General features: G+C 54.8%; 8 protein-coding genes across 13 annotated transcripts; 4 read left to right on the top strand and 4 right to left on the bottom strand.

The window, feature by feature from the left end:
• The first annotated feature begins 331 nt into the window (after window positions 1–331).
• On the top strand, window positions 332–4,024 carry H310_06213. 2 transcript variants are annotated; one of them, XM_008871188.1, is made up of 10 exons: window positions 332–1,191; window positions 1,243–1,740; window positions 1,797–1,884; window positions 1,941–2,117; window positions 2,166–2,269; window positions 2,322–2,727; window positions 2,772–3,421; window positions 3,474–3,519; window positions 3,572–3,675; window positions 3,736–4,024. In XM_008871188.1, exons 1-10 carry the CDS (start codon window positions 373–375, stop codon window positions 3,847–3,849), a joined length of 3,006 nt encoding a protein of 1,001 aa, XP_008869410.1. In that variant the 5' UTR covers window positions 332–372; the 3' UTR covers window positions 3,850–4,024. The 2 variants fall into 2 exon arrangements, with proteins under 2 accessions (XP_008869410.1, XP_008869411.1); XM_008871189.1 differs by having other exon boundaries at window positions 2,772–3,675.
• A 19-nt stretch (window positions 4,025–4,043) lies between these two features.
• H310_06212 lies at window positions 4,044–5,424 on the top strand. 2 transcript variants are annotated; one of them, XM_008871187.1, is made up of 3 exons: window positions 4,044–4,450; window positions 4,499–4,537; window positions 4,595–5,424. In XM_008871187.1, exons 1-3 carry the CDS (start codon window positions 4,085–4,087, stop codon window positions 5,093–5,095), a joined length of 906 nt encoding a protein of 301 aa, XP_008869409.1. In that variant the 5' UTR covers window positions 4,044–4,084; the 3' UTR covers window positions 5,096–5,424. The 2 variants fall into 2 exon arrangements, with proteins under 2 accessions (XP_008869409.1, XP_008869408.1); XM_008871186.1 differs by having other exon boundaries at window positions 4,586–5,424.
• Window positions 5,063–7,510, bottom strand: H310_06211 (hypothetical protein). Of its 3 annotated transcripts, XM_008871184.1 has the most exons (8): window positions 7,344–7,510; window positions 6,911–7,276; window positions 6,393–6,862; window positions 6,294–6,350; window positions 6,072–6,232; window positions 5,614–6,017; window positions 5,292–5,540; window positions 5,063–5,247 (listed from the first exon to the last, which is right to left on the bottom strand). In XM_008871184.1, exons 1-6 carry the CDS (start codon window positions 7,488–7,490, stop codon window positions 5,707–5,709), a joined length of 1,512 nt encoding a protein of 503 aa, XP_008869406.1. In that variant the 5' UTR covers window positions 7,491–7,510; the 3' UTR covers window positions 5,063–5,247; window positions 5,292–5,540; window positions 5,614–5,706. The 3 variants fall into 3 exon arrangements, with proteins under 3 accessions (XP_008869406.1, XP_008869407.1, XP_008869405.1); XM_008871185.1 differs by having other exon boundaries at window positions 6,911–7,510; XM_008871183.1 differs by having other exon boundaries at window positions 5,292–6,017.
• A 266-nt stretch (window positions 7,511–7,776) lies between these two features.
• Window positions 7,777–10,144, top strand: H310_06210. 2 transcript variants are annotated; one of them, XM_008871181.1, is made up of 7 exons: window positions 7,777–8,160; window positions 8,234–8,561; window positions 8,624–8,675; window positions 8,753–8,896; window positions 9,084–9,247; window positions 9,298–9,420; window positions 9,687–10,144. In XM_008871181.1, the coding sequence occupies exons 1-7, from the start codon at window positions 7,815–7,817 to the stop codon at window positions 9,913–9,915; spliced, it is 1,386 nt and encodes a 461-aa protein (XP_008869403.1). In that variant the 5' UTR covers window positions 7,777–7,814; the 3' UTR covers window positions 9,916–10,144. The 2 variants fall into 2 exon arrangements, with proteins under 2 accessions (XP_008869403.1, XP_008869404.1); XM_008871182.1 differs by lacking the exon at window positions 9,687–10,144 and having other exon boundaries at window positions 9,298–9,671.
• Window positions 10,040–10,984, bottom strand: H310_06209 (hypothetical protein; the record flags this gene model as incomplete). The annotated part of the gene is made up of 1 exon (XM_008871180.1): window positions 10,040–10,984. The coding sequence occupies one exon, from the start codon at window positions 10,982–10,984 to the stop codon at window positions 10,040–10,042; it is 945 nt and encodes a 314-aa protein (XP_008869402.1).
• A 92-nt stretch (window positions 10,985–11,076) lies between these two features.
• Window positions 11,077–13,640, top strand: H310_06208 (hypothetical protein; the record flags this gene model as incomplete). Its single annotated transcript, XM_008871179.1, has 13 exons — window positions 11,077–11,257; window positions 11,301–11,429; window positions 11,484–11,541; window positions 11,588–11,760; window positions 11,811–12,034; window positions 12,089–12,322; window positions 12,391–12,687; window positions 12,740–12,823; window positions 12,869–13,185; window positions 13,233–13,374; window positions 13,421–13,453; window positions 13,510–13,587; window positions 13,635–13,640. 13 exons carry the CDS (start codon window positions 11,077–11,079, stop codon window positions 13,638–13,640), a joined length of 1,956 nt encoding a protein of 651 aa, XP_008869401.1.
• A 32-nt stretch (window positions 13,641–13,672) lies between these two features.
• Window positions 13,673–19,873, bottom strand: H310_06207 (hypothetical protein). Its single transcript, XM_008871178.1, has 6 exons — window positions 19,018–19,873; window positions 18,847–18,971; window positions 18,206–18,789; window positions 14,707–18,140; window positions 14,376–14,662; window positions 13,673–14,319 (listed from the first exon to the last, which is right to left on the bottom strand). The coding sequence occupies exons 1-6, from the start codon at window positions 19,820–19,822 to the stop codon at window positions 13,705–13,707; spliced, it is 5,850 nt and encodes a 1,949-aa protein (XP_008869400.1). The 5' UTR covers window positions 19,823–19,873; the 3' UTR covers window positions 13,673–13,704.
• Window positions 19,874–19,952: 79 nt separating this feature from the next.
• Window positions 19,953–20,900, bottom strand: H310_06206 (hypothetical protein). The gene has a single exon (XM_008871177.1). The coding sequence runs from the start codon at window positions 20,893–20,895 to the stop codon at window positions 20,056–20,058; it is 840 nt and encodes a 279-aa protein (XP_008869399.1). The 5' UTR covers window positions 20,896–20,900; the 3' UTR covers window positions 19,953–20,055.
• Between the last annotated feature and the right edge of the window lie 2,101 nt (window positions 20,901–23,001).

The following is a 23,001-nucleotide window of genomic DNA, read 5'->3' as shown; positions in this document are numbered from 1 at the left end:
TAGAGCATCTATTTAGTGTGAGTCTTAACACGACGAACCTTTCCGTGTATACTTGACAGCATTCATAACCTCGTTCTGGAGACCCCCGTCAGTCGAAAGTTGGCATGGCGACTGACAACAGCCTTGCAAATATCCCCGCCGCTCGAAGAGGACTCCCAGGAATGGGCGTCAAGATGGACGAAGTGTGGAATGTTCGCACAGAACAGACGGGCTTTTCCTGACATACGCACCCATTAACTCCAACGAACACTATTTGGGATGTCACACTATTTCAGTGTTACGGGACGATTCGCTAGAGCTGGTTTATCCGGATGCGAAGTGGCGGCAAAAAGAACGCCACATTTTGGTGCAGCGCCGACGGCGTTTTTGACGATGGAAGACTTGACCCGGCTGTTGGAAGGAACACTATCGAACGACACGACATGCCGCGAAGTAGCGGAGGCGCACCTGACCAATTCGATGTCCACTCCTGGGTTTGCATTAGTGCTCACGCAGTACATCCAAGCGCCTCTGTCGTTGCCCTTGGCTCAGCTTGCGGCCGTGCTTCTCAAGAAGGTTGTGCTCGCCCACTGGGAGGCCGGTGAGGACTCGACATACGTCATCAGTGACAACGAAAAGACAGAGGTGCGCAACGTACTTATGCAAAGTCTCGGCAACCTCGCCCACGGGAACGCGCCGAGCCACTTTGAAGACTCGAAATTCCAAACGGCATACAGTCTTGTGCTAGCCGAGCTGGGCAAGCTCGATTGGCCTGAAAAGTGGCCTGCTCTTGTACCTGGGATCATCGAGCTCATGACAACCCACACCGCCTTTGCGCTAAAGTTCTTTAGCGTCGCCACGGACAACATTGCGTCAGACCACTTCGTCGAACTCGTACCGGTGCTGTTTCCGCACTTGGAGCGTGTGTTTGACGCGTCAACGACTCCAACTCGGTTCCAAGGCCGTGTTGTAGCTATTGTGCAAACGTGCCTCACCATGCTTGGGATGATGTCGCAGTCCGGCGAGTCTGCGCAAGCCGGTGCCGTGCTGCAGTCCACCGTGACGCCATGGATCGGGCGCTTCCTTCGAGTGCTTGAAGCGCCACCAAGCCAGGACCTTGGTTTGTATATCGTGATTGTTCGCGCGTTGACGTCGTTTATCGTGGAGTGGCCCAAGGACATGAGCTCCCTCGTCCCATCGATTTTGCCACCTGTACGTCGTCGTGCCACCATCCCTTGACTTGCCACTTTATTCTGGCTGTAGGTGTGGCAATTGCTTTTGAAGGCTGTAGAAGACTACGAAACTCACGTTGTCCTCGGCGCTGATGGAGTCGATGGAAACGACGATGGCTACGACAGCGACGGCGAACCGAACGGCCAAGCTGCACTCACTATGGAGCTGATGGATTTTGTTCGGGGGCTTGTGCATGCACCCACGAAAAAGACCAAGGTCTTGGTGACCCAGTCGCTCCAGCCACTCGTGCATACGATGGTCGCGTACATGCAGATCACGCGTGCCCAGCTCGAACTCTGGTCGGACGACCCGAATCAGTACATTATCGACGAGGACGACGACAGCTTGCAACACAATGTGCGCAATACGGGCGCGGATCTGTTGCGCGAACTCGAAGCGACCTTGGGATCTACAGTCTTGACAGCGACCATTCAAGCCACCCAACGCCGCCTTGCCGAGCCATCGTGGCGACTCCAGGAAGCGGCTCTCTTGGTCATGGGGGCCCTCGCGGAGCCATTGCTCATGACGGTACGTTGAAAGAGAGCTCCACATAAGACTGAGGACTCGTTGGCATGCATGTGTAGCGAGCCACCGTGGAAACGAACACCGCCGGCTTGGACTTGCCTCAGTTCTTGGCCACGTTGTTTGACGTGATGCACGCGGCAGAGTCGAGTAAGCCGTCCTCATGCCTTGGATGTCGCAGTTGATGTGTTGATGGAATGGGCTAGATATCTATCTCAAAGCGCGTGCGTTGTGGTGCGCCAGTCGGTTTGCCACCGTGATGACTGAAGCCCAGCTGGTCGCGTTCATTCAAGCGTCGATTTCGGGGCTCGACCGTGCCCAAGTGATTCCAGTCAAGCTGTACGCATGCCGCGCGCTCGGCACGTTTGTCCAGCACGAAAAAGGTGCATCCATCATTGGCGCCGCTTCGATTTCTCAAATCCGACTCGCAGCGGTGGCAGTGCTTCCTCCCTTCGCCACCACCATCGTCGAACGCCTTGTGCACTTGACGATCGACGCCACACCAGAAACCCTCCACGTCGTGCTCGAAACCTTGGTATCAATGCGCATTCTCATCGTCGCAAACGACAACATCTTCCATTCGGTAGGCTCTCGTCGTCGTTGACGCAGCCGACGTCGCCCAGCCAATCTTGCGTTGTGTGGTTCCCCTATGGGTGAGCCACCTCGACGACCGACTCGTTCACGACGTGGTCGTCGACATTCTCGCGGTGTTGGTCGCAAACGCTGCCGTGGCTCCGGCCGTCCTGGACCATGTTGTGCCGCCGCTAGGCAATGTGTTTCATTCGCTGTATGTGCTGCAAGCGATTGAAGTGATTGAGCTGCTCGTGAAGCAGCCGGCCGTGGCGCCGTTGGTCGTCCCGGTGCTGCTCGATCCGTTGCTTGGTGTGTTGCTCACAACCGACGACGGGTCGCTTCTTCAGCACGGCGGCGACGTCCTCAAGTATTTTGTCATGCACGCGTCGCCGCAACTAGAACAGTTCAAGACCACCACAGGTCGGACCGTGCGCGCGAGAAATCGCGTATTTGACGTGGTGTAGGGGTCAGTGGTCTCGACGGCGTCATGCAAGTGGTGGCGAAACTGCTCTCACCAGGAGTGTCCGACTCGGGTGCCATGGCGGTCGGCGGCCTTGTGACGCAAGTGCTGCTGCGCCTCTCTGCCGTGTTGCCCGTGGTGACTGTCCATCAGCTTCTACATGCTGTGTCGACTCGCCTCGGCAATGCCCAGATGCCATCGCTGATTCAGTCGCTGTGCACTGTGTTTGCTCGCCTTGTGCATTCCTTCGGGGTGAAGTCGATTCTGGACGCTCTAGAGTCCCTCGGAGTGCTGTCGTTTGTCGTGACGACGTGGATCGAGCATCAAGACGACTTTTACGGCCTGTACTCCATGAAGGTGACGCTCTTGGCGCTACTCAAGCTCCTCGAGTCCCAGGACCCCCGCGTGCTGTCGCTGGTGGTAAAGGGCGAGCAGCTCATTGAAACCGGGTCAACACGATCGCTTCGGTCGTCGACCAAGGCGCAAAGCGGCTCGAGATCTCAACAAATTCAGTACTCGCAAGTGTCCTTCGCGACCAAACTCGTCGGCCTCCTCGCCATGACATACGTTCAGTTTGAAGACGAAGCCGAGGCCGACGACATGAACTCGTCAGATGAAGAAGACGGTGACGACGATTATGGTGATGATGAAGCGGTACGCCAAACAACGGGTGGATGCTTCGGACGCTTGACGAGGTCGTGTCTAGACGTCTGTGCGACCGGGTGGCCCGTCGTCCACCTTTGCTCCCAGCGGTACGGACATTCACGAAACAGCATGAGTAACAGAACCCGTTGACCTGTGTAGAGGAATTCTTGTTGTCCGACATGTTGGATGGAGGGGACGAGGACGGCGACGAGAACAACGAAATCGAGGCGGCGATGGACCCTCTCAATGACGTAGACTTGAAGGTACGTGCTCCGACCACGCAAGATATCGGCGGTGGTGATCATGACGGTGACCATGTGCAGGACCAAATTGCCCAAGTCATGCGAACTCTGAACGCCTCCCCCAGCTTCGTCGCGACCATTGCGCCTGGCTTGACCGCCACCGAGAAGAGCATCATCCACGACATCTTGTCTTGATGTGGGGGCACAAACCCTCGCTTTCGGATTGGTCAAAATAATATCCAAAGTTTCAGCATGGCACGATATACATTTCGAATTCTTCTGGTGAAATATCGTGAAAATTCGATGGGAATTCGAAAATGTCGAGAACCTTTTGGCTAAATTTATCCAATCATGACTTTGAATTTCCAGATTTTTTACAATTCGAACCTCTCGCATAGCAGCACTACACCCCAACCACGTCGGGAGGGAGATGGCGGCGCCAGTGGAAGCCACCGCGACCGACGACGACGCGTACGCAGACCTGTACGAAAAGTTCACGTACCTTCAGCAACAGACAAATCGCCTGGCGGCAGCGTATACACTCGCAATTCAGGACTTGGAGGTCTTGAATGGCGACAACAAGATCTTGAAGGACAAATTGGTCCAGATTCGTGTGAGGCGGCGAAATCTTGCGGCTAAGGCGGAGGCGACGATGTGCTCAAACATGACTTCCAAGGCTCTCTTCTGTCGGCGAAACCGGAGAGTCCTTCGGAAGCAATTCCCTCTCGTGACAAGGGAGCAGCTGTCAGCAATCGTCGACGACGAATATGAGTCGCTCCCGAACGAGGCGGCTGAGGTATGTGCGTGCGCTTTTTCCATCAGACCTAACGGTACTTGTTCGTAGCAATGGCAACGAGAGTTCAAGACGTACGTTCCTAAACCGGTACGACTCGTTCCTACGCCCAATATGACTAAGTGCCGTCTCAACTAGCCTCCGAAGGGGCTAAAAGAAGAGGTGGTGCCGCGATCGTCGGGTGCGGCATTGCCTTCCTCATCGTTATCGACGGCGGATATAACGACTCCTGTAAAGAAAGCTCCAGCGAAACCCCGGAGAAAGCCAGCAAAGGCCGCCGCCTCGGGTGTCCCAACCGAGGATGTGCCCAAACCAAAGCGTGCAACCTCGAAGAAGAAAGCAACGGAGAAGGCTCCTGCAGGTGAAAGGAAACCTTCCGCCAAGAAACAGCGCACGTCGCCACCCAAGGCAGCTCCAGGTGCTAGAGTAGCAAAGCGATCGACCCCGACCAAGTCAAAGGGCAAAGCCGCACCAAAGGACGTGCTTTCCGTCCCCATGAAGAAGGATGGTGCCAGTGTTACAGGGGCCGACGACGACGACTCGTCCGACTCGAGCAACACCAATAGCAGCGGGAACAGCAGCATGCCGCCTAGTGACGACGACAGCGACGACAACCTCATGCACTTGCCAACTGGGGCATTTGGTTAGACTTGTTTTAGTTGTTGCATGACGCGCTGGACACTGTCCGCGCGGAATCGTAGACCAAGTCGGGCCTCTATTTCAGGCCGGGACAGATGCGTTTGGATGCTATCGTACTCGAGGACGTCGGCGGCTCTGGCCAAGTTAACGAGCAGTACAATCTACATCCACCATGAACAAAACCCACACGGAGATTGCAATCGACCTGATCGAGACGGGTAAATTCAGCGCGAAGACTGACGGGGCCGCTGTGGGTGGGAAATTGGCCACACAGAACGGACAGCTGGCGCACTTCCTTCTCCAACTGCATCGCGCCGACTTCGTTGAACGCCTTTTGGTGCACCCCGCGCTCGATCCAGTCGCAGATGTCGCGAACGATCTGGCGCCACATCAACTCAAAGGTCGGGCCACTGAGGCCCCGTCGAAATCGCCGCAGCGTTTGGTCTTTCATGATCTGCAGGGCATTGCACGCACAAGCGATGGTCGGGCGTGAGTACATGTGATTTTGGTCGATGCAGTGTGCGTACTGTTTGGACGAGGCCGATGACAGGAGACTCGTGGACTTCCAAGTAGTCGTACGCCTCCAACGACAGCTCGTACTGTCAATCTGGGACGGAGTGCTAGAATCGCCCCTCGAGTTTCGGCTGTAGATCCCACGTGTACAATGCATCGATGCCAGTCGTGTAAACCTGGTGGAACTCGTGCTGGAGTTCACTGAGGGGTTTGGGCAAGCACTCGAGCAACGACGGCATCGTGGAAAAGTGCGTCGCTTGCGCGTCCGCAATGCGCGCATGGACCTTGCCCACGTAGTCCCAGCTCATGTGTGCTGACACCACCGCCATCATCATCTTGGCATCGACCTGGAGCTGGTGCGTCAAGTCGGCGTCCACGGCTTGGAGCAGCGCGTCGGAAAAGCTAAAGTCCGACGACTCTACAAACCCAGCCTTTTTCAACAAAGTTGACGGTGGCTAGAAATCGCACGTACGGTCCGCCGTGTCGTCAGCCGTTGAAGCATGAGTTGGTGACGCCACGGGCAGTGGAATGTCAAAAGTCCGTCGAGGAAGGTCCAGGATGGAAGGCATGTACTTTCGCTCGAGCGACTCGACGATGGCAATCAAGACCGACAGCACCGTGTGATAGTTTTTGCTGCATACACAGCCATTCGTGACGAAAAACGAGTGGCTATGGCGCGTCAAAAGGGCCGTACCATTGAGTGGCCCGAGTGAACGCTTTGTCCAACACAAACGAAGCGTCTTCAACGGTGCTAATGTCCATGTCACGAAATACATTGAAAGCGCGCCTGTACCTGATCGCGAATACGTTGGGCTCGATTTCCTGGGGCTCGGCAATGATGACAGCTTTGTGGATCGTTTGGAAGATGTAGAATCGTTCGAGCAGCAAGTACACTCCATTCAGTTCGTGGACCTTACGCGACAGCTCCGCAGTCACAGCGTCGTCGGAGCCGCGACCACCAGTGTCCAAAATCGACAACGCATAGGCAGAGTAATGAAAGCTGAGCTGGAGGATGCACGCAAGCTCTTCCAAGAGGAGGTCAATCATTTGCAAGCTCTCGTCGGCTTCCACATCGTCATGCGAGGCGGTGGTGCGCATCGACACCTTCTTCTCCCATGCCATGAGTCGCGCGTCTGCAGCATATAGCGCTAAAATTTCGAGCAATCCAGACACCACGTCGCCGTGTATCGACGGAAACACTAGCGTCATGTCCGTCACGTTCGCTTCCTCGACTTGGCTCACAACGAACGACGCATCATGGATCTGTGGGATTTGTGAATTCCATGGATGCGGTGGGTGCATTGTACGTACCAACCCATCGAAGGCTTTCAAATGGACGGATCGATCGATGTACCCGTGCGAGTTGACAGGCGCCGCGGCCTTGAGCTTCTTCAGAGCATCCACTCGTAAACTAACGCGCTGTTTGAACTCTGCCCCGACGTACTCGACCAAGAGGTTCAAACACATGGCGTCGGTGGGGGGTCTGTTTAATGCATGCGATGTGTAGAAGGCATTGATCACCGTGCGCAGTTGCGTGTCGAGGCGTTCGTATTGCACGACGGAGTCGTCGTTCGATTTGCGGCCAAGCAATGTCGTCAATGTGTTCACAAGTGCCTCAAGTTTAAACAGCGCTAGTTGACCCTTTGCATTTGCTTTGTTCTCGCAATCTTTCAGCATCTGCGATCAAGTAAGTGTTAGTCGAATCGACACCAGCGTCGGACAGGTTTGGAATCATGGGACGGACTTCCTGCAGAATCACAGTGGCGGGATCGTCTAAAGGAAGCACTGTAGCAGCATGTCGGAGATTTAGCAGTGCATCGGCGAGATGATCGAGCTGTTCTTCGGCCAGCGCTTCATAGAACGCCCCGACGTGGGTGTGGAATACGTCCATCGCTGTCGGAGCAATTCCTGTGACAATGTAACAGTTCCAATCCATTTAAAATACGAAAAATCAACCGACTTCAATAAATTTCCCAACTCATTCAACATGCTATGCTTTGTACGAGGTTGGACCAGGACGGTCCAATTTTAAATACATGCTCCTCGTTCAGCAGATTATAACATGACGAGCATGAGCGTTTTCAATGCAACGAAGGGTGTTACAATCTGTTGCGATTCCCTCGGTATGTTTTAAACAGGTGTTTTAAATATGTTTCAAACCTGACCCCCTTGCTCTGAAAAACCCAACCCCACAAAAAAGGGAAGTGACGAAAAGATGAGCGTGTCGTCGTCGCAAGTGCTGGAGGCAGTCAAGGCGAACGCGCTTGATGTCGCGTTGGCGCGCGAAGAAGCGCTGGCCAAGTTCAAGGACATCAACTGGGCTACGTATACGCGTGCGGGTGGGTTCTCTTTGGACAAGGCCGAGATCACCGCAATCAAGGAAATGGAAACCGTGGCTAAAAACGCGAGCCAAAACGAAGATCAAACCGACTCGTTGATCGATACGTTCCTCCGCGAATATGGCGCGGCTTTGGGTGCAGGATTGCTCAAGCTGATCAAGAACGTCACGGAGCCGTCCGTGTTGCGCTATGCATTTGCCCGCATCGACGATCTGTTGCCTGGTACGGTGCCTCCCTTGCGCCAGCCACCAGCTCAGCACGACATTCGGTAACGACAACGTGTTTGCGCTGGTAGATGGCGGTCGATCGCGCAAGCGTGCGACGTATTTTGTACCAGACGGGACGTATGTCGAAGCAGCGCCTTTCCTCCGCTTGCTTCGTAGTGAGTCGGGGTACACGCAGTACGCGGCTGGCCACATTCTCGCGCAGTTCTTGACATTCCGTGGGAAAGAACAAGACATTGTGTCGTTGATTCAATGGATTTTGGACGCTGTCAAGGCGTCGGCGCAGTCGAGCGACACCGCCCTCGGTGCCACCGCCCGCAATGCCATCACGACGCTCATGGTGCTCCTCCGCTGCGAAACTGCGCGGAAACTGTTCACCCGTGCTGGGGGCCTTGCCAGGTACTTCTTTTGCCAACGGTGCATGCATCCTCCACTGTTCCCACTCTTCTTTTGTGCCACAGCTTGGCCGATGTGCTCAAGAACTCGCAAGGGAAGGCGCAATTAGCGTACGAGGTATACCTCGAATCCATTGCGAGTGGAATTTTCCTCTGTCGAGGATGTGTAGCGCTCACTCTTGTTGGGGTCGCCAGGTTTGCTTTTGCTTGTGGACGTTGTCGTTTTCGGACGAAGCGATCGAAGCGTTTGGGTCGTCGGGGGCCATCACCGCTCTCATCCAACAAGTGGTTGCCGCGCCCCGTGAAAAGGTCGTGCGTGTGTCGTTGGAGGCGCTCGAGGTATCTTGCATATGTGATTCCTCTATCGTGTTGGTGGCAGCCGACCAAGTCGGCCATCGATGCATTCCGTGCTGAGAGCTGGGCTGCGGAGACATGGGCTGAAACGTTGGCTGTGCTGCCGATGCATGATGGATTTTGTCGGATTGGTCGAGAATGGAGGCTCACCACCGGCGTCTTGGTGCTATAGAACCTCCTTGGCAAAGCCAACGGCGCTTACAACGAACGCATGATCGACGGTGGGCTGCTCAAGACTCTGACAAACCTGCGCGATCGCAAGTGGACTGACGAGGACATTGCCAAGTCGATCACGGCGATTCGCGACGTGCTCATCCGCGAGTTCAAGGAGCTCAAGTACGTTGCTCTCCGTCGGCATTCGTGTTACATCGTCGTTTTGTCTGTAGTACCATGGAGCGATATGAAAAGGAAGTTCGCACTGGGTCATTGGCGTGGGGATTGCTGCACACGGAAAAGTTTTGGCGTGAAAACGTCATGTCGTTCGAAGCGAACGAGTTTGAACTGATTCGGTACGCCATCCCTTCTTCGACCCCGCACCGTGTTTGGTGTCTGGCGGCGGCGGGCATGACCGATCCCTGTGTCCCTGAGTCTCTCGATCCACTTGTCGTTTGTCGATGGAACGTTGTGCATTTGGATGGATGGGTGTGTGTGTGTGTGTGGTTGACCTGAATGAGCGATCGACGCAAGCTGTGGAAAGAGAGCGCACGAGTTGATCGTGTTGCTTGGAAAGAGGCATGAAGTGCGCTCATTCCGTCGTCGTGTGTGCCATGCATAGGCTGTTGATCGACTTGCTCGAGTCGGACGACCCCAAGACAGTGTCGGTCGCGTTGTACGACTTGGGCGATTTCGTGCGATTTTATCCAAACGGGAAGCACATTGCCAAGCGTTTGGGGGCAAAGAAGGTCGCGATGAAGCTCATGACGCACGAAAACGCTGAAGTCCAAAAGCATGCTCTCACGTGCATCTCCAAGATGATGGTCAACAAGTGGGAATTCGTCAAGTAAGGCCGCGCACAAGTCACGGTCGTTGTTTTGAATGCAGACGCTGTTGTGTCTGGTGCCCATTTCGTTTCCATGGACGCAAAAACCTGTCGACAATTGATCGGATTTCTATGGAGACTGATGTGCCTCACGCGACAACGCAGCGCTTTTCCGTGCATGATTTGTATAGCGGAAGGTTCCGGGTCGCGAGCTCGGCCGTCGTAAAGCAGCCACACAGTTCGTTCGCGTCGCCATGCGCCCTCGGGTACTTTGTTTCGTCCTGGCACCAGATCGTCGTGGCACCTGTCTCAGCAGTCCATTGCATGTTGCATCGCTCGACGGCGGCTTCGGCGTCTGCCTTAACTTGAGCTTCGCGGAGTCGACTCCGGATCGTCTGAACGATCGGCTTCGCGTGGCCAAACCTATGGGTCGTTGTGTTTGCGGTCGAGGAAGAGCATTTCGGGACGTACTTGTCGTAGTACAAGCCTTCCACAGTGCCCACACGCGAGTACTCCTTATGGTTTGCAAAGAAGGAAAGCCACTTGTGGACGCTAAGGAGCTCCGAGTCCGTCAATGATCTAGATCGTGGATGTGGATGATGCATTCCAAGTTCGTTGTGGGTGGGCTCGTACGTGATGTCTTCGCCATCGCTCTTGATTCCTGACGAGAACGCGCGGCTGCGATCGACGCCAATGAAGTAACGGTATGCCCCGTTGACTCCGTAGTGCCGCGCACCTGCTGTTACGTCAAAGACCTGCCCCAGGATGGCCAAGTACAGCTTCTTCTTATCGACCCCATTGAACAAAGCCAGTTCATCTTGCGTCAAACGCACCTCTCGCAGTCCTCCAGCGACGGGAGCGCGAGGGCCACGATGAATCGCGTGGAAATATGAAGTCACGTGATCATGAGAGCTGATGTAGTACATCGATCCCAATGTCACGAGAACAAACACGACGAAAGCCAGAGGTAGCCAAGTCCACACTACATCCTCTGCTTCGTCGAGAGGTGATGGTGTGATGCCGTCATCCTCGTCGTCGTCGGCAGGGTTGAAGTCGAGGCGGCGGCGGTGGCGGAGGTGGTTGTCGTCCGGCATGTTGTCGAGTGGGGGTGCATTATCCGGATACGGAGGCCAACCGGAAGAAAACGAGGTTGACGTGAAATCCGCGACTTTTCAACATGCCCGCGATGACGCCGACAGCGTGTGAAGCTCACCTGGACGATGACGCGATGGCGGTAGCTCTGCGGACCCGCCGAGCTCAAAAAAAGACAACGGGTGAGGCATGCGCGTCTACGTTTGTGCTTGGCGTCGCCACGGCAAAGAAGAAGCAAGAGCTGCACCCTACCGTCGTGCGGAAAGTCGAGCGAGGTGCGAACGCAGACTTCAACTCCGCATCACGACAAATCTCCAGGACAACCACATACACACCATTCGGACCCGATCACTCTTCCGTCCGTCGTGGACGTACCAAGTGACCGTCTCCACATGCAATTCGTACGCCAAGAGCGCTCGATCAACCAACACCATCTCCAAGTGTATGGTAGGTCACCACTTCACCTCCCAATGCATGGTTACTTCTAATGCGCGGATCTAGCCACACCCGGCCCTACAGACTACGACGATGGCGCGGCCACACTCGTGCGACCTCGCAGGTTGGGTGTAGTTCATCGCAACCACACTCACCTGTGTCCACACCAGTGCGTGTGCAACTCTGAACGGTAGTGATCGGCGGGAACCGAAGCCATCGGACGCTCCTCCAGCAACGCAGTACAATCCAAAGCCCGTCCGCCCGCGCAGTCTCAGCGCACGGATCAGCTTGTCGCGTCCCCCTGACGTACCCATTCACGACCACGTGCGATTCTACATCCCAGGTACAAGGTTTCCCCGCCGGACCGCATCCACGATGGGATTCTCTCCTCAGCATCTGACTTTTCAACCGCGAAATCGCAAAGCTGGGACATTGCCCGACGCTTCTCTACTGACCGATACCCTCGACGCCCAGTCAAGGCACTGGCCAAATCGACTCGACCGGTCGGTTGGGGCAACAACCTCAGCCCAGACGAATCACCCAGACAACGTGCTCTCGCGCCATCACACCAGCATGTGCATGTCCGATCGAGAACCCCCCATCGCCGCGTCACGATGGTACTCGCGTTTTTTTTTTTCGTGTTTTTGGATGTTACCGACGGGCAATTGTAGCTACACGAATTTGTCACTCGCCGGCTTCGTGCATGGGCTGTGATCGTATGGGTAGTCGACGCCCATTTGGAAATCTACCGCCAGGCATGCATCCATCGCGTGTGCCGGCGCTTGCTCTGCGTCATGATGTCGCGCCGCACGGCGACCATCCGAGCGTTTGACCAGTGGCGCGGGGCGACCATCGAGTATGCCAAACACATCGCTAGCACCGTCATTATCAACCACTTTTGGCATGTACGTGTACTGCTGACGGAAGGTACAAGCGATTGCGAGATTCATGCGATGCGGGTGCCTGTGTGTAGATGCGCATCTCGGCGAGAGGGCGGCTCAAAACACGAGCCATCCATGTGCTCAAGACGTTCTTGACGTGGACGCAGCAAGGCCCGGTCGTCGTCAAGCAAGTGCAACGATACATCGATCGCGTGCGACGAGTTCAGATGTGGTGGAAGCACAGTGTCCGTGTGCTCTTTTCCAGAGCTGTGCTGTGGGTACGGCAGTGGCGCACTGCCGAGGAAGCCATGCGCCGAGCGCACTTGGCGGCAAAGGAAGCTGCCCTTGACACGCCCTTTCACGTGAAATGGAACGTGGACCATCAAGCTGTGCGTGTGCATGTCGATCGCCGATCATGAATGACGTGGCGGGGTCTCGTAGGAGTGGTCGCAAGCACTGTTTTGCTTGGGCCCAAATCGGCTCTTGATCGGTCAAGACATTAGCACCGATGCTGTTCTGGTTAAGGTATGGTTTCTGGGCACTACTGTCGAATTCAGACTAGATTGCTAGATCGAACTGTCGGCAGCGACGACGATCGATGGCGCAGCGTTGAGCGGCCTGCCTGGTGGTGCGGGCCAACAACCCTTCCTTCACGTTCAGCCAAAGCGGGATGCGACTCAATGTCTGCTCATCACGGGCCACGACTTGCACATCTGGCAACTCAAGTTGAATCTGGCAATTGCATGCGGCGACATCTTGGACCAGCATCGACAGGATAGCATGGGGTTGGCTTGCCAGCTCAAACTGAAAGACATGCGACAGCGCCATCGACTAGCTACACACGAAATCACGGGTATTCTGTGGTACTGCGTCGGCGACCTCCTTCGGTACGTTCTGGAGAGGGGCGTGACAGGAGCTTGCTCGATGGTTGTAGAGAGCGCCCGCACTGTCCCACCGCTGCCATGCATCGAGCCATTCGGACCAACTACATGGAGCGACGTGTCAAGTTCAGCAGGAATTGGCGCAAGTATCAACTGACCCAGCTCAAGTGGCAGCAGCAATGCCAACTCGCCAAGGTGGTGTCATTCCATCCTGGCCAGGCGTTTTCCCAACGGCGTATAGGAGGTGCAGCACGTCGCAGACGACCACCACGCGGTGCGGATTTCATTTCCATACATCAAGCATGTACTCCCCTTTTTGAATGATAATAGGTGTTGTTGGAAAAGCCGCGCCCACCACACTTCAAGCCGCTCATTCCATCCACCCAGCTCGCGATGCTTATCGATGAAGTATGTGCCCGACATGTTCTTGATGGCCATGGACGAACGGACGGTAGATATGACGAACGTGGTCCGTAGGTGACCGAATCCACGGTGCAACAACACACAGAGCATACGCGTTTAATCTTAGCGTAACCAGCCGCTGGCAGCAACGACGGTTCCCCCGGCGGCGGCGTCGAGTTTGGTTTTATTCCACACAGCATAGTCTTCGAGAAGTCGCCCGACGACGTCGGCCCGGTCACACACCATGTGCGCATTGCCAAGGGCCACCGTTTGGATCGTCAGGTGTTTGTGGGTAAATACGACGCCGACAATGTCCCCGTGCTCCCATGACAGGAGAACATGGTGGCTTGCATCAACAAAGTGCACCCCCATTCCGTTCACAGCGAGGACGGACGTCGAGTCGAATGCATCGAGAACATTTGTCGCGGCCATCGAAGCCGACAAATTTGCAGGCAATGACGAAGAGAATGTCGGAACGACAGCCGGCTTGGACTGCTTGGATGGGACTTGGATAGCAAAGAAATGGCTGCCAAAGAGCCGATGCTTCTTGGCTTCGTCCACGTACAACGACTGCCAGGTTTCGACGGACGGAGGAGATGCCCTGGCGTTGTCAGCATCGTGGGCGGGATCATGATTCGCTTGGTTGATTTGGTGCAAAATGCACTGCGCAAACTCGTTCTCGCTCTTGTCATCGACCCAACTCGCCGGCAAGTACTCGAGGACGTTCCACGTCAGCACCTACTCGGCACCTCCACTTGAGCATCCCATGAAACCCGGCATTCGACGACGTCTACCTCGTCCACAGTGCGAGGGACCGGGTCCGTCGATGCTGCTGCATCCGCCAAGATCGCGTACGATGCCAAACGCAGGACAGGTTCAATTTGTAGGAGCGGGACATGGCCCTGGAGAATATCTTCCATTGCTTGGACGTACACTAGGCGTTGGTAGATCAAATTGGCGTCGTCCACGACTGGAACGACAGGACTCAAACGCAACTTCAGCACAACACTGAACGGCCGATGGCTGCCAGTTGAAGCCCGTTCGTCGTCCGCTGGAGGCAGCTGCGCTTCAAATACATCAGCTATGCCACTGGCATGTCAGATACATCTCGCGAAACACTCTCACCTAAATACGCGTGGGGATGGTACAAATACGACGCAGCATCTTTCGCAAGGCCGAGCAGCTGGCCTTGCTGTAGCCCGAGAAAGTGCGCACACACATCGACGACGTGAGCGACGGTGAGCTCCGGGGTGACGGGAAAGTTGGTCGTGAGCACTGTTCCGTCCATCAGTTCAATCGTAGCAACGAATGGGAGCCGAAAGTCGAAGGCCTGGAGTTCTTCCAAGCTCGGCAAGAACCCACTGAGGACTGCGCCGCCATGCGCTGTATCGAGCCGCGTTTGGCAGTACAACGCGACAGGGTGGTCGTGGGAATGGACGAACGAAGCGACGTACTTGGCAAATTGCGGGGACGGCGAAAAGTTCGTGAGGCAAAGCGCGAGCAAGGACCACCCCCGCCGCTCGCTCTCCGGCCTCGGGTTGTACGTCAACTGCTTCATGATCTGCATCAACACTTCATCCACGATTGTGGGCTGTTGGAGCGCCAGCTGAAGGATCGATTGCGCCAGCATCTCACGAAACCACATCACGCGGTCTCGCATGTACCCCAAGATGCACCGGTTCACGTGGATGCTCCACGGCGTGCGTTGGTCTTTCAGCAACGGTTGGTCCACCACACGATTTTCCCACTGCAGGCTCAACGGGCCAATGTACTCGAGACGAAGCTGGTCGTAATCCGAAAGCTGAAGCGACGTGTCGACAGCGTCGTCGGACGCCGTGGCATCGTTGGAGGGTGTGCCGAAGTTGGATTCGACGTTGTGACTGGCTTTGAGCTGGCGGAGTACGTCCGTCGCGGACTGAAGTGCCGACGCTTCGACGGCAATCGATGGTCCGTTCGAGTTGACTTCATCCAACCACGCTTGCAACGACGCTTCCGTCGGGGCTTTCAGAATCTTGGCAAGTTTGGACTTGGCGAGGAGGCTCTTTTGCAGTTGCTTGGTCACGCCACCAGCATCTTCCAGCGCGCTCGACAAGACGGGCGATGGCTTGTTTGTCGTCGGGTCGTGCAACGTCGTCTGACCAAGTACCTTTTGCGTTTGCGCCGTGACGAGCGCCAGCAAGTCCGCACGAACTTCCATCCGACCATCCAAGCGTGCTTGAACAAAGCGAAGCGTGTGCTGGAGGTCGGCCACTTGGCGCGACTGGTCCATCGAGGCAAAAATGTGTGATAAATCAGCTTGAACGACGTCAAGGAGGCCTGCTTCTGCAGCTTCTTGCACGCGCTGGTCCACAGGCAGCTTGCTCAATCGTTGTAGGCGCTTGTGGTGCGCTTGCAACAGCCCAAGGAATCCAAACACGGGAGACGTCGCCACCAGCGGATGCGTCGTCTGAATGTCGTGCAATTTGGCGAGATCTTGTTGCAGGAATGCGTTCCATGCGTCTTCAAGAGCGGCCCGCTCCTTGTTGTGCCCTTCCAGCGCTTTTTCGACCTTTCGAACGTTTATGTCCCACTGCGCCATACCCACCGACCGACATCGCGTCATGGCCGCTTCGAGCAACATCATGCTATCCGATTGCAGCGCCAGGTCGACCAACGCGACGGCTTGGGGTCGGACCTTGGCAGGGGGCAGTTTTTCATCGAGCAATGCCACAGCTTGCAAGACCAAGTCGTCGTTGTTGGTGCCGAGGTCGGTCAGCAAGTTGAGGCAAATCTCCGCACCGGGCTGGCACTTGGTGTCGACGGCTCTCTGCAGTGCTTCTTCGATTTGAATTCGACTCATCGGAACGAGTGCACGAAGCGGCGCCCACGCTTCCCACGACGTTTTCAACGTCGCAAGTGTCTCGTCTACAACTCCCAGCTCGAGCAACTTTGAAATACATGTCGTCCACAACGTGGTCGAAGCCCCATCTCCACTCGAGGACACGCACGATGCCAGAGCCTTCTGGGCAGCCGCCTCGTCCGTCCGTCGAGCCAGGAGCTTCTTCACCAGCAACCCCTCGGTGGTTGACGCGGAGGGAAGAGGGTTCATTTGGGCAATGTCTGCGAGGGATCCACGAAGGAGGGTGTTGCGGATAGTGCTACTGGCACCACTTGACGACGGAGCTTCACTCATTTTTCGAAGCATTGCTTTCCCTTTGGTCAGCAGATCATGCTTCCAAGAAGGGCACACGGCTTGCGCCGTGGTAATCGCATGTTGGAGAAGGACTTCGTGGCCGCTCGACACCGCGTCCGACAAGATCGACTTGAGATACGATTCCTCGGCCACTTGCGATACAACTTGGGTTGCATCTTGCACCAATCGAATATTCGTTCCATGCGCTTCCATCCAACTGGTGGCGTCGGTCAGTCCTGTTTGAATGGCAGCCGGGTCTCGATCGTTGACAGCGGCGCGAAGAGCTGCCAAGGACGCGAGGCGGCGCGTGCACAATTTACGGAACGCACTTCGCTGCAAGTTGCGTTGAATCATGGTCGCGCACGCATTCAAGTAGAGCTCGCGTGCTTTTTCGAGTTTCTTGCGTTGGAGGACGTGGAGCCACACAGTTTGCGGTGGCACACCCTCGACCCGCCATGTCAGGTCATCCATGACGCCGATCGCTATCAGCGACCGAATCAGGCTCTCTAGGGTTTGCCGATGCCCACAAATGTGACGGTAACGCGAGAAAAAGAGTGGCGGGGATAGCTTCACGGTCAGGTTGCGCTGGCACGACACGATCAAGTTCAACATGTCCACGGCGCGCAATTGGCGCACTACGTCGCGAGAGTCGAAGAACGGCTGGTCATCCTTTTGCGGGTTCACGCACACGACAAAATGCGTCCCCATGTTTCGGATCGCCGCAACGAGGGACGACGCTTGCTGCATGAGCTCCATGGCGACGTTGTCGCTCGTTTGAATTTGCTTGAGGATGCTGAAATTCGTCGCGACAGTCGAGGCCGTGGTCGGACTCGGTAGCGTCGGGGAGTTGCCATGCCGATCCACCATCCCCTTGACAAAGCTGTTCTTGGACGACTTCAAGATCGCAGCGGCCGTCGTAGACACAGACTTGTTGTTTCGACGAACAAAGTCGTCCGCTTCGTACGTAATCGTGGTCGAATTGCCGTGCTGAATCGTAAACTGGACTTTGTAGTTTTTCTTGTTGTTCGTCGACGGCAGCACAGGTTGCAGCAACGCGTTGCCAATGCTTTCATTCGCCACCAGCAACTTGTTGACAAATTGCGCGTCTTGGGCTTGCCGGTGATGTGCGCGGGTCGCCATTTGATCCGTCAAAATCGGAATTATCCCCACCGGCGACTGCTCGTACATGCGCACGTACACATCAACGTCGAGATTCGTCGCAGTCGGAAACACGCACGACAAGTACAGAGACCGAACCTTCTCTGCCCAGTAGTGCACACACAACGTGTCAAAGCCCTGGACCGCGTCCGCGCCGGGCGTGACGTATCCAAACGAATCGAGAATGTGGATGCCGCGCGTGTCGACGGCGATGTTGGACTTTTCATACCTACACAGGAACCCCCCCCCCGCCATCATCATCATCATCTCATGACGACGCGCGGCAGCACGTACCGCTCTAGCTTGGACCGCATACTCGCGTTCATGCGAAACATAATGGCGTGGACGAGCGACTCGTACAAATTTTTGCAAAACGTGTCGCGGGCGCGGGTCGCTTGGTGAATGCTTACAATCTTCAACGACGACGTGTGGTTGGACGAGACCATTTTGCGCGTGCGAAAGTAGTGGTCCAGCACGGACGCGTCGACTTCGAGCATCGTCGCGGCCAGTTGCAAGTGGACCGCCGTCGCGTCGTCAATCATGCACGCAGCGTCTTGGGTGTTTTCCATCGAGTGGGTCGTCGATGTCGTCGACGACGGCGCAGGTACAAACTTGACGTTGCCGAGGTGGAGGATCGCCGATACGACGCGCATGATATTGTGGACGTGGTGCGCTGGAATGCGCAGCGCCGTCAGCGACGCCGTCACGTCCTGATACCAGCGCGCCTCCGACCGGCCCACTGGGGGGTGTGCACTCGCGGCAATCGCAAAATCAAAACCGAGTTCCAGCGACGATTGCAACGACGGGTTCACGGCGGCTTCGGCCAAGAGCAGGTGGAAAATATGAAAGTTCCGCTCGCTCGGCAATGTGTGCATCACCTACGAAACACACGGATCACGTCATGTCCGTCGAAGCGATGTCATGATCGGTCGCACCCGCTGCTTTTGCAAGGAGTGCGTCGTCAGGTTGCCAGCGATCAGGCGGCCGTGCGTGTCGTACTCGACGGAAAAAATCTTGAGGACGTACGACGCGTTCGCATGATTTGGCACCTCGGCATGGCCTGAATCCACCACGTCAGTCGGACAAATGCACGAGTGGCCATGTACCAAACGCTTCGAGGACTGTGCACGCATGTAGCATCTGCTCTTCGATAGGCACGTGGATGCTTGAGGACCCTGCCATGTCCCCAGCGTTTGAACGAGACTTGGATCGCGAGATTGGTGCGGTGTGGGTTTGATGGCAGAGATACTGGAGCACGAGCTTGGCCGCGTCAGATTTGCCGGCACCCCGTTCCCCAAGAAGCACAATGGCTTGGTCTTCCCCGCTTTCTTGGAGCGCCAATTTAGCATTCTCGGCCAGTCCAAACAAATGAGGCGGCATTTCGTGAAGCATTTGACGATGACGATACGCCTGGATCATGTCGGGGGTGTACAGGGGTAGCGGCCGGTGGGGGTTGATGCTGATCAGGACTGACGCACCACATTCAGTGTAGATCGTGTCGTCGCGAAAACGAGTACGGAGCGTGTACAGTAGCGCATACTCGAGGGCCTGTGCTTCGTGTCGAGCATGGAGGTTCTGCTGCATACGGTTCTCCTTCGAGCTCGCCCGAATTTCGTCGACACCCCCTCGGCGAATCGAAGAATTCAGCGTCAGCTCTGCAATGTCAGGAACGGTGGTCGTGACATCAATAGTCACAGGAAGCGCGTCGTCACTGTCAAGTTGACGCTCCTCGCCGTCCTCAGTGTGCACAATGAGGACACCGTCCTTACCACGAGCGACGACCACCCCAGGGACGCAAACCATGGTTGGGTCGGGACACCATACCCACTGCCTTGTTGGGATCTCTTGGTATCCTTGGTTCATGTCCATCTCTGACGAGCTGGACTCAATGCGATTCCGATGGTTCTCCATGATGGGGAACGATCGATGCCGTGCGCGGAACAGGCCTTCTTGACCGCCGATGGGATGTCGCCGCTGTGGGTCCCAGGGTGGGTGTTTCCAATCCCGTTATCCGGATTTGTTATGATTACATAACGAAAAGTTGAGTAAATTGTTCGCGTTGAATAAAAATGTGTGTTAACCGGATGATTTCCTTCAATTTGTACCCCCCCCCCATTTCTCCCAAAACGTGCCTCGAAAATTGCTCATTCGTTCAAGACAAAGTAGTCGCCGTCGCGGGTGAAGCATGGGGCTTTCTTTGAAGCGCTCTTGAAGTCTCCCTTCATATCGTCCGTGACAAGGTCTGGGTACTTGGTTGAGATCTTGGCGATCGCGGCTTTCTGCAGCGCCTTCTTGCCCATCCGTTGACCGTCGGCTGCCTTGACCAGGCTCTTGAGCACTTTGACCCACTTCTTTTCGGCGGCGGTCAGTTCAACGGGGACCGAAACCGGCGTTGCGGTCGCGTTCTGGCGCAAATAGTCCTTCACGTGAGACGCGAGGGCGCTCAAACTGTTGCTATCGTCGTTGTCGTCGCGGCCGGTGGTCTTGGCCTTTTTCGCCTGGGGCTCGTCCGCAGTCGTATCGTTGGCTGGCCGCTTCGCGGCAGCTTCTGTGTCTTTGAGTTTGTTGAATTCAGTTTCCAAGAACGTCCACAACTTATCCTCGACGCCAGTGATGCCAATGCTGTTCTTGAGAAAGTTGAAAAACTTGGGTTTCTTTCGTGGGACGTTGTCGTAGCCAGCAATGCGCTGTAATGCCTGGTTGACCTTTGCATCAGGTGCGGTCGAGGATTGAATCAAGTCCATCCATCGCTCCTGTGGGTTCTTCTTGGCTTGCTTGGACGCTTTTGGTGCTTGGTATAACGCACCTTCGTACTTCTGCGCCTCCGAGATGCACGTTGTATGCGCGGCGTAGTCGTTTCCTTTGAACACTACCTGGCAGTCGACGCACGTGACGGCCCAGCAGTTCCTACAACGACTCGCGTGCGCATCCACCTTGTTCTTCTTGAGCGTCTCGTTGCATCCCTCACAAACGAAAAACACCATCTCGGTGCAATGTCGAAATGCCAGCCAATTGGTTGGCGCTCGATATTGAACGAATTTTCCTGGTTTCCCTTGCCATTTTTGGTGAAATTTTGGCACATCGATGGAAATTTGATACAAAGTCGCCAAGATATTTAACGTGACGGATTTTTGATATGTATGTCGATTGTGTCCTCCGTTCAATTGACCACATCTCCTTCACTTTTTGAGAACTCGACACAAAAGTTACCTTCTCATGTATCGATTTAAGCTTTTTCGAGCGGTCCATGGACTTATCAATATTGAGAGTTGCATTCATGGCTAAAAAATAGAAGAAGTTCACTCCTCAAACAGTGGATCTGTGATGTGCCGAATTCTATACTTGATTCCAGTATTGACATTTTCGGACGACAGAGCCGCAAAACTATTATTTTATAGAGAAATATTACTTGCTGAAATATATAAAAGATGGAAGGAATGATTGAGCATTTTGCTAACAATGAAACGATTCTCAAATAAGTGTTTTTATGCCCAAGCTAATTGATATGATGATTGATCAAGCACTGTGGAAGAAGGCATGTTGGATCTGTATTTTAAGGTTCGACAGAGGAAAAGAATAATCCATGTAAAAATTATTAAACAACGAACGATTCATCAGCATCTTCATTCTCAGCAGCGACTGGAATTTCCTTCTTTCGAGCGTTTGGCTGTCCGGAAACTTGGGCTTGGAGAAGAGCGTGATAATCTGCCGTAATAAACTTACCGCTGACAGTCAACGTCTTTCGACAGACACGCTTCTTCTTGTGAGGTGGCAACACCAAGACTTCGCTCCGAACAGTAGCAGATCGCTTAAGCCAGGTATCGTCGATTTCAAATTCTTGCACTTGACTTGGTTTGAAAATCGACAATCGGAAGAGCATTTTGTCGAGAGACGGCGGACACAATCCCGTGCATTCGAAACCGTTGATGATCGACGACTCCTTCGTGGACCAGATACGGCACGCAATCGATACTGCGCGCTGCTTGTTCACACAGGTTGCCACGTCAGCCACATGTCGTTTGATATCTCGCTTCTAATGGCATTCTTGAAAGGTCAGAACACGGTGACGTCCAACGGCTGGAAGACGTGAGTTGAGTTCGACGGCAAAAATTGCAGGAGGATGCCAAGGCGTTTTGCTTCGGCGTGGATGAAGCTTGAGTAGTGCGATAAGCACCCATCCATGATCAAAAGAATTGGTCGCTGTGTAGACGCTGGAATTGCGGAGTCAAGCATTGTAAGCCACTTGCGGCAAATGTACTAATTGGTCCAACCATTTTCCGACGTTGTCACACACGTGCCTTGAATAATCAAGCTGTCGCACACGTCTGTGGATAAGCGGTCACCAGGTAGGACGAACAGAGGTGGAATCTTGGAACCGTTTGCACCAACACAGGCAACGATCGTGACGTAGGCAGATGCAGTTGATATTTGTCCACGAACACATGTTTCGTCGTTTTGTGGACTACCACCTTCTTTGCTGTCTTGGATGGTGTGAAGCTTGTCTCATCCATGTTGAACACGCGGCTTGGATCCATGTCGACTTGAGACAACGCATGTACGAGCTCATGGTAGAAGTCGACCACTGTGTCCGCAGTGACAGCCTGACGAGGCTTGCTCAATACGTTGGCCTTTCTTGACTTGAGCTCATCGTGCCGGACAAGGAACTTTTGATACCAACCCGACGTGGGTATGGTTGGCATGTCGTATCCATGAACAACGCTTATCATGGCACTGGCCTTGTGCAGGATTTCGTTACGGGTAACAGGATGTCCGTCACGTTCCATAGCAAGTATCCACGTCACAAGGTCGTTTTCGTACTGGAGCGGCAGCATCAGTGACGGGCCCAAAGTCTTGATCGTGCCATCTGGATTCTTGGTCTTTGACACATGGAGGTGAAGTGTGAGCTCTGGAATCGCATACTTCAGAGCTGCTGTGACGATTGCGGACGTATTCGAGGTTACGTCGGCAATGGCATTGGTCATATCGTTTGCTGTGTATGTCAGCGAGTTTTTGGTTTCATCACTGGAATTAACCTGTGAATTGTTTCTCATATTTCCAGGATAAATCCTGCAACCGTCATGATGGTGGTG

Source organism: Aphanomyces invadans (genome assembly GCF_000520115.1).
Source record: "Aphanomyces invadans strain NJM9701 unplaced genomic scaffold supercont1.11, whole genome shotgun sequence".
Lineage (NCBI taxonomy): Eukaryota > Oomycota > Saprolegniomycetes > Saprolegniales > Verrucalvaceae > Aphanomyces > Aphanomyces invadans.
Note: the sequence above shows the minus strand (reverse complement) of the source record. Positions and strands in the feature narration are given on the sequence as shown.

Bases quoted from the DNA above. Each gene is read 5' to 3' on its own strand.
- H310_06206 (XM_008871177.1), bottom strand. From the start codon at position 20,895: ATGGTGTTTTTCGTTTGTGAGGGATGCAACGAGACGCTCAAGAAGAAC.
- H310_06207 (XM_008871178.1), bottom strand. From the start codon at position 19,822: ATGGAGAACCATCGGAATCGCATTGAGTCCAGCTCGTCAGAGATGGAC. The intron at 18,790-18,846 runs GTGCGACCGATC...TGTGTTTCGTAG, and splicing joins ACTCCTTGCAAAAGCAGCGG to GTGATGCACACATTGCCGAG. The intron at 14,320-14,375 runs GTAGACGTCGTC...GGTGCCGAGTAG, and splicing joins TCCCTCGCACTGTGGACGAG to GTGCTGACGTGGAACGTCCT.
- H310_06212 (XM_008871186.1), top strand. From the start codon at position 4,085: ATGGCGGCGCCAGTGGAAGCCACCGCGACCGACGACGACGCGTACGCA. The intron at 4,451-4,498 runs GTATGTGCGTGC...ACTTGTTCGTAG, and splicing joins TCCCGAACGAGGCGGCTGAG to CAATGGCAACGAGAGTTCAA. The intron at 4,538-4,585 runs GTACGACTCGTT...CGTCTCAACTAG, and splicing joins AGACGTACGTTCCTAAACCG to CCTCCGAAGGGGCTAAAAGA.
- H310_06211 (XM_008871183.1), bottom strand. From the start codon at position 7,490: ATGGACGTATTCCACACCCACGTCGGGGCGTTCTATGAAGCGCTGGCC. The intron at 7,277-7,343 runs GTCCGTCCCATG...ACTTGATCGCAG, and splicing joins CCACTGTGATTCTGCAGGAA to ATGCTGAAAGATTGCGAGAA. The intron at 6,351-6,392 runs GTACAGGCGCGC...CATGGACATTAG, and splicing joins CCCAACGTATTCGCGATCAG to CACCGTTGAAGACGCTTCGT.
- H310_06210 (XM_008871181.1), top strand. From the start codon at position 7,815: ATGAGCGTGTCGTCGTCGCAAGTGCTGGAGGCAGTCAAGGCGAACGCG. The intron at 8,676-8,752 runs GTATACCTCGAA...TGGGGTCGCCAG, and splicing joins AGGCGCAATTAGCGTACGAG to GTTTGCTTTTGCTTGTGGAC. The intron at 8,897-9,083 runs GTATCTTGCATA...TTGGTGCTATAG, and splicing joins TGTCGTTGGAGGCGCTCGAG to AACCTCCTTGGCAAAGCCAA.
- H310_06213 (XM_008871188.1), top strand. From the start codon at position 373: ATGGAAGACTTGACCCGGCTGTTGGAAGGAACACTATCGAACGACACG. The intron at 1,192-1,242 runs GTACGTCGTCGT...TTCTGGCTGTAG, and splicing joins TCCCATCGATTTTGCCACCT to GTGTGGCAATTGCTTTTGAA. The intron at 3,520-3,571 runs GTACGGACATTC...TGACCTGTGTAG, and splicing joins GTCCACCTTTGCTCCCAGCG to AGGAATTCTTGTTGTCCGAC.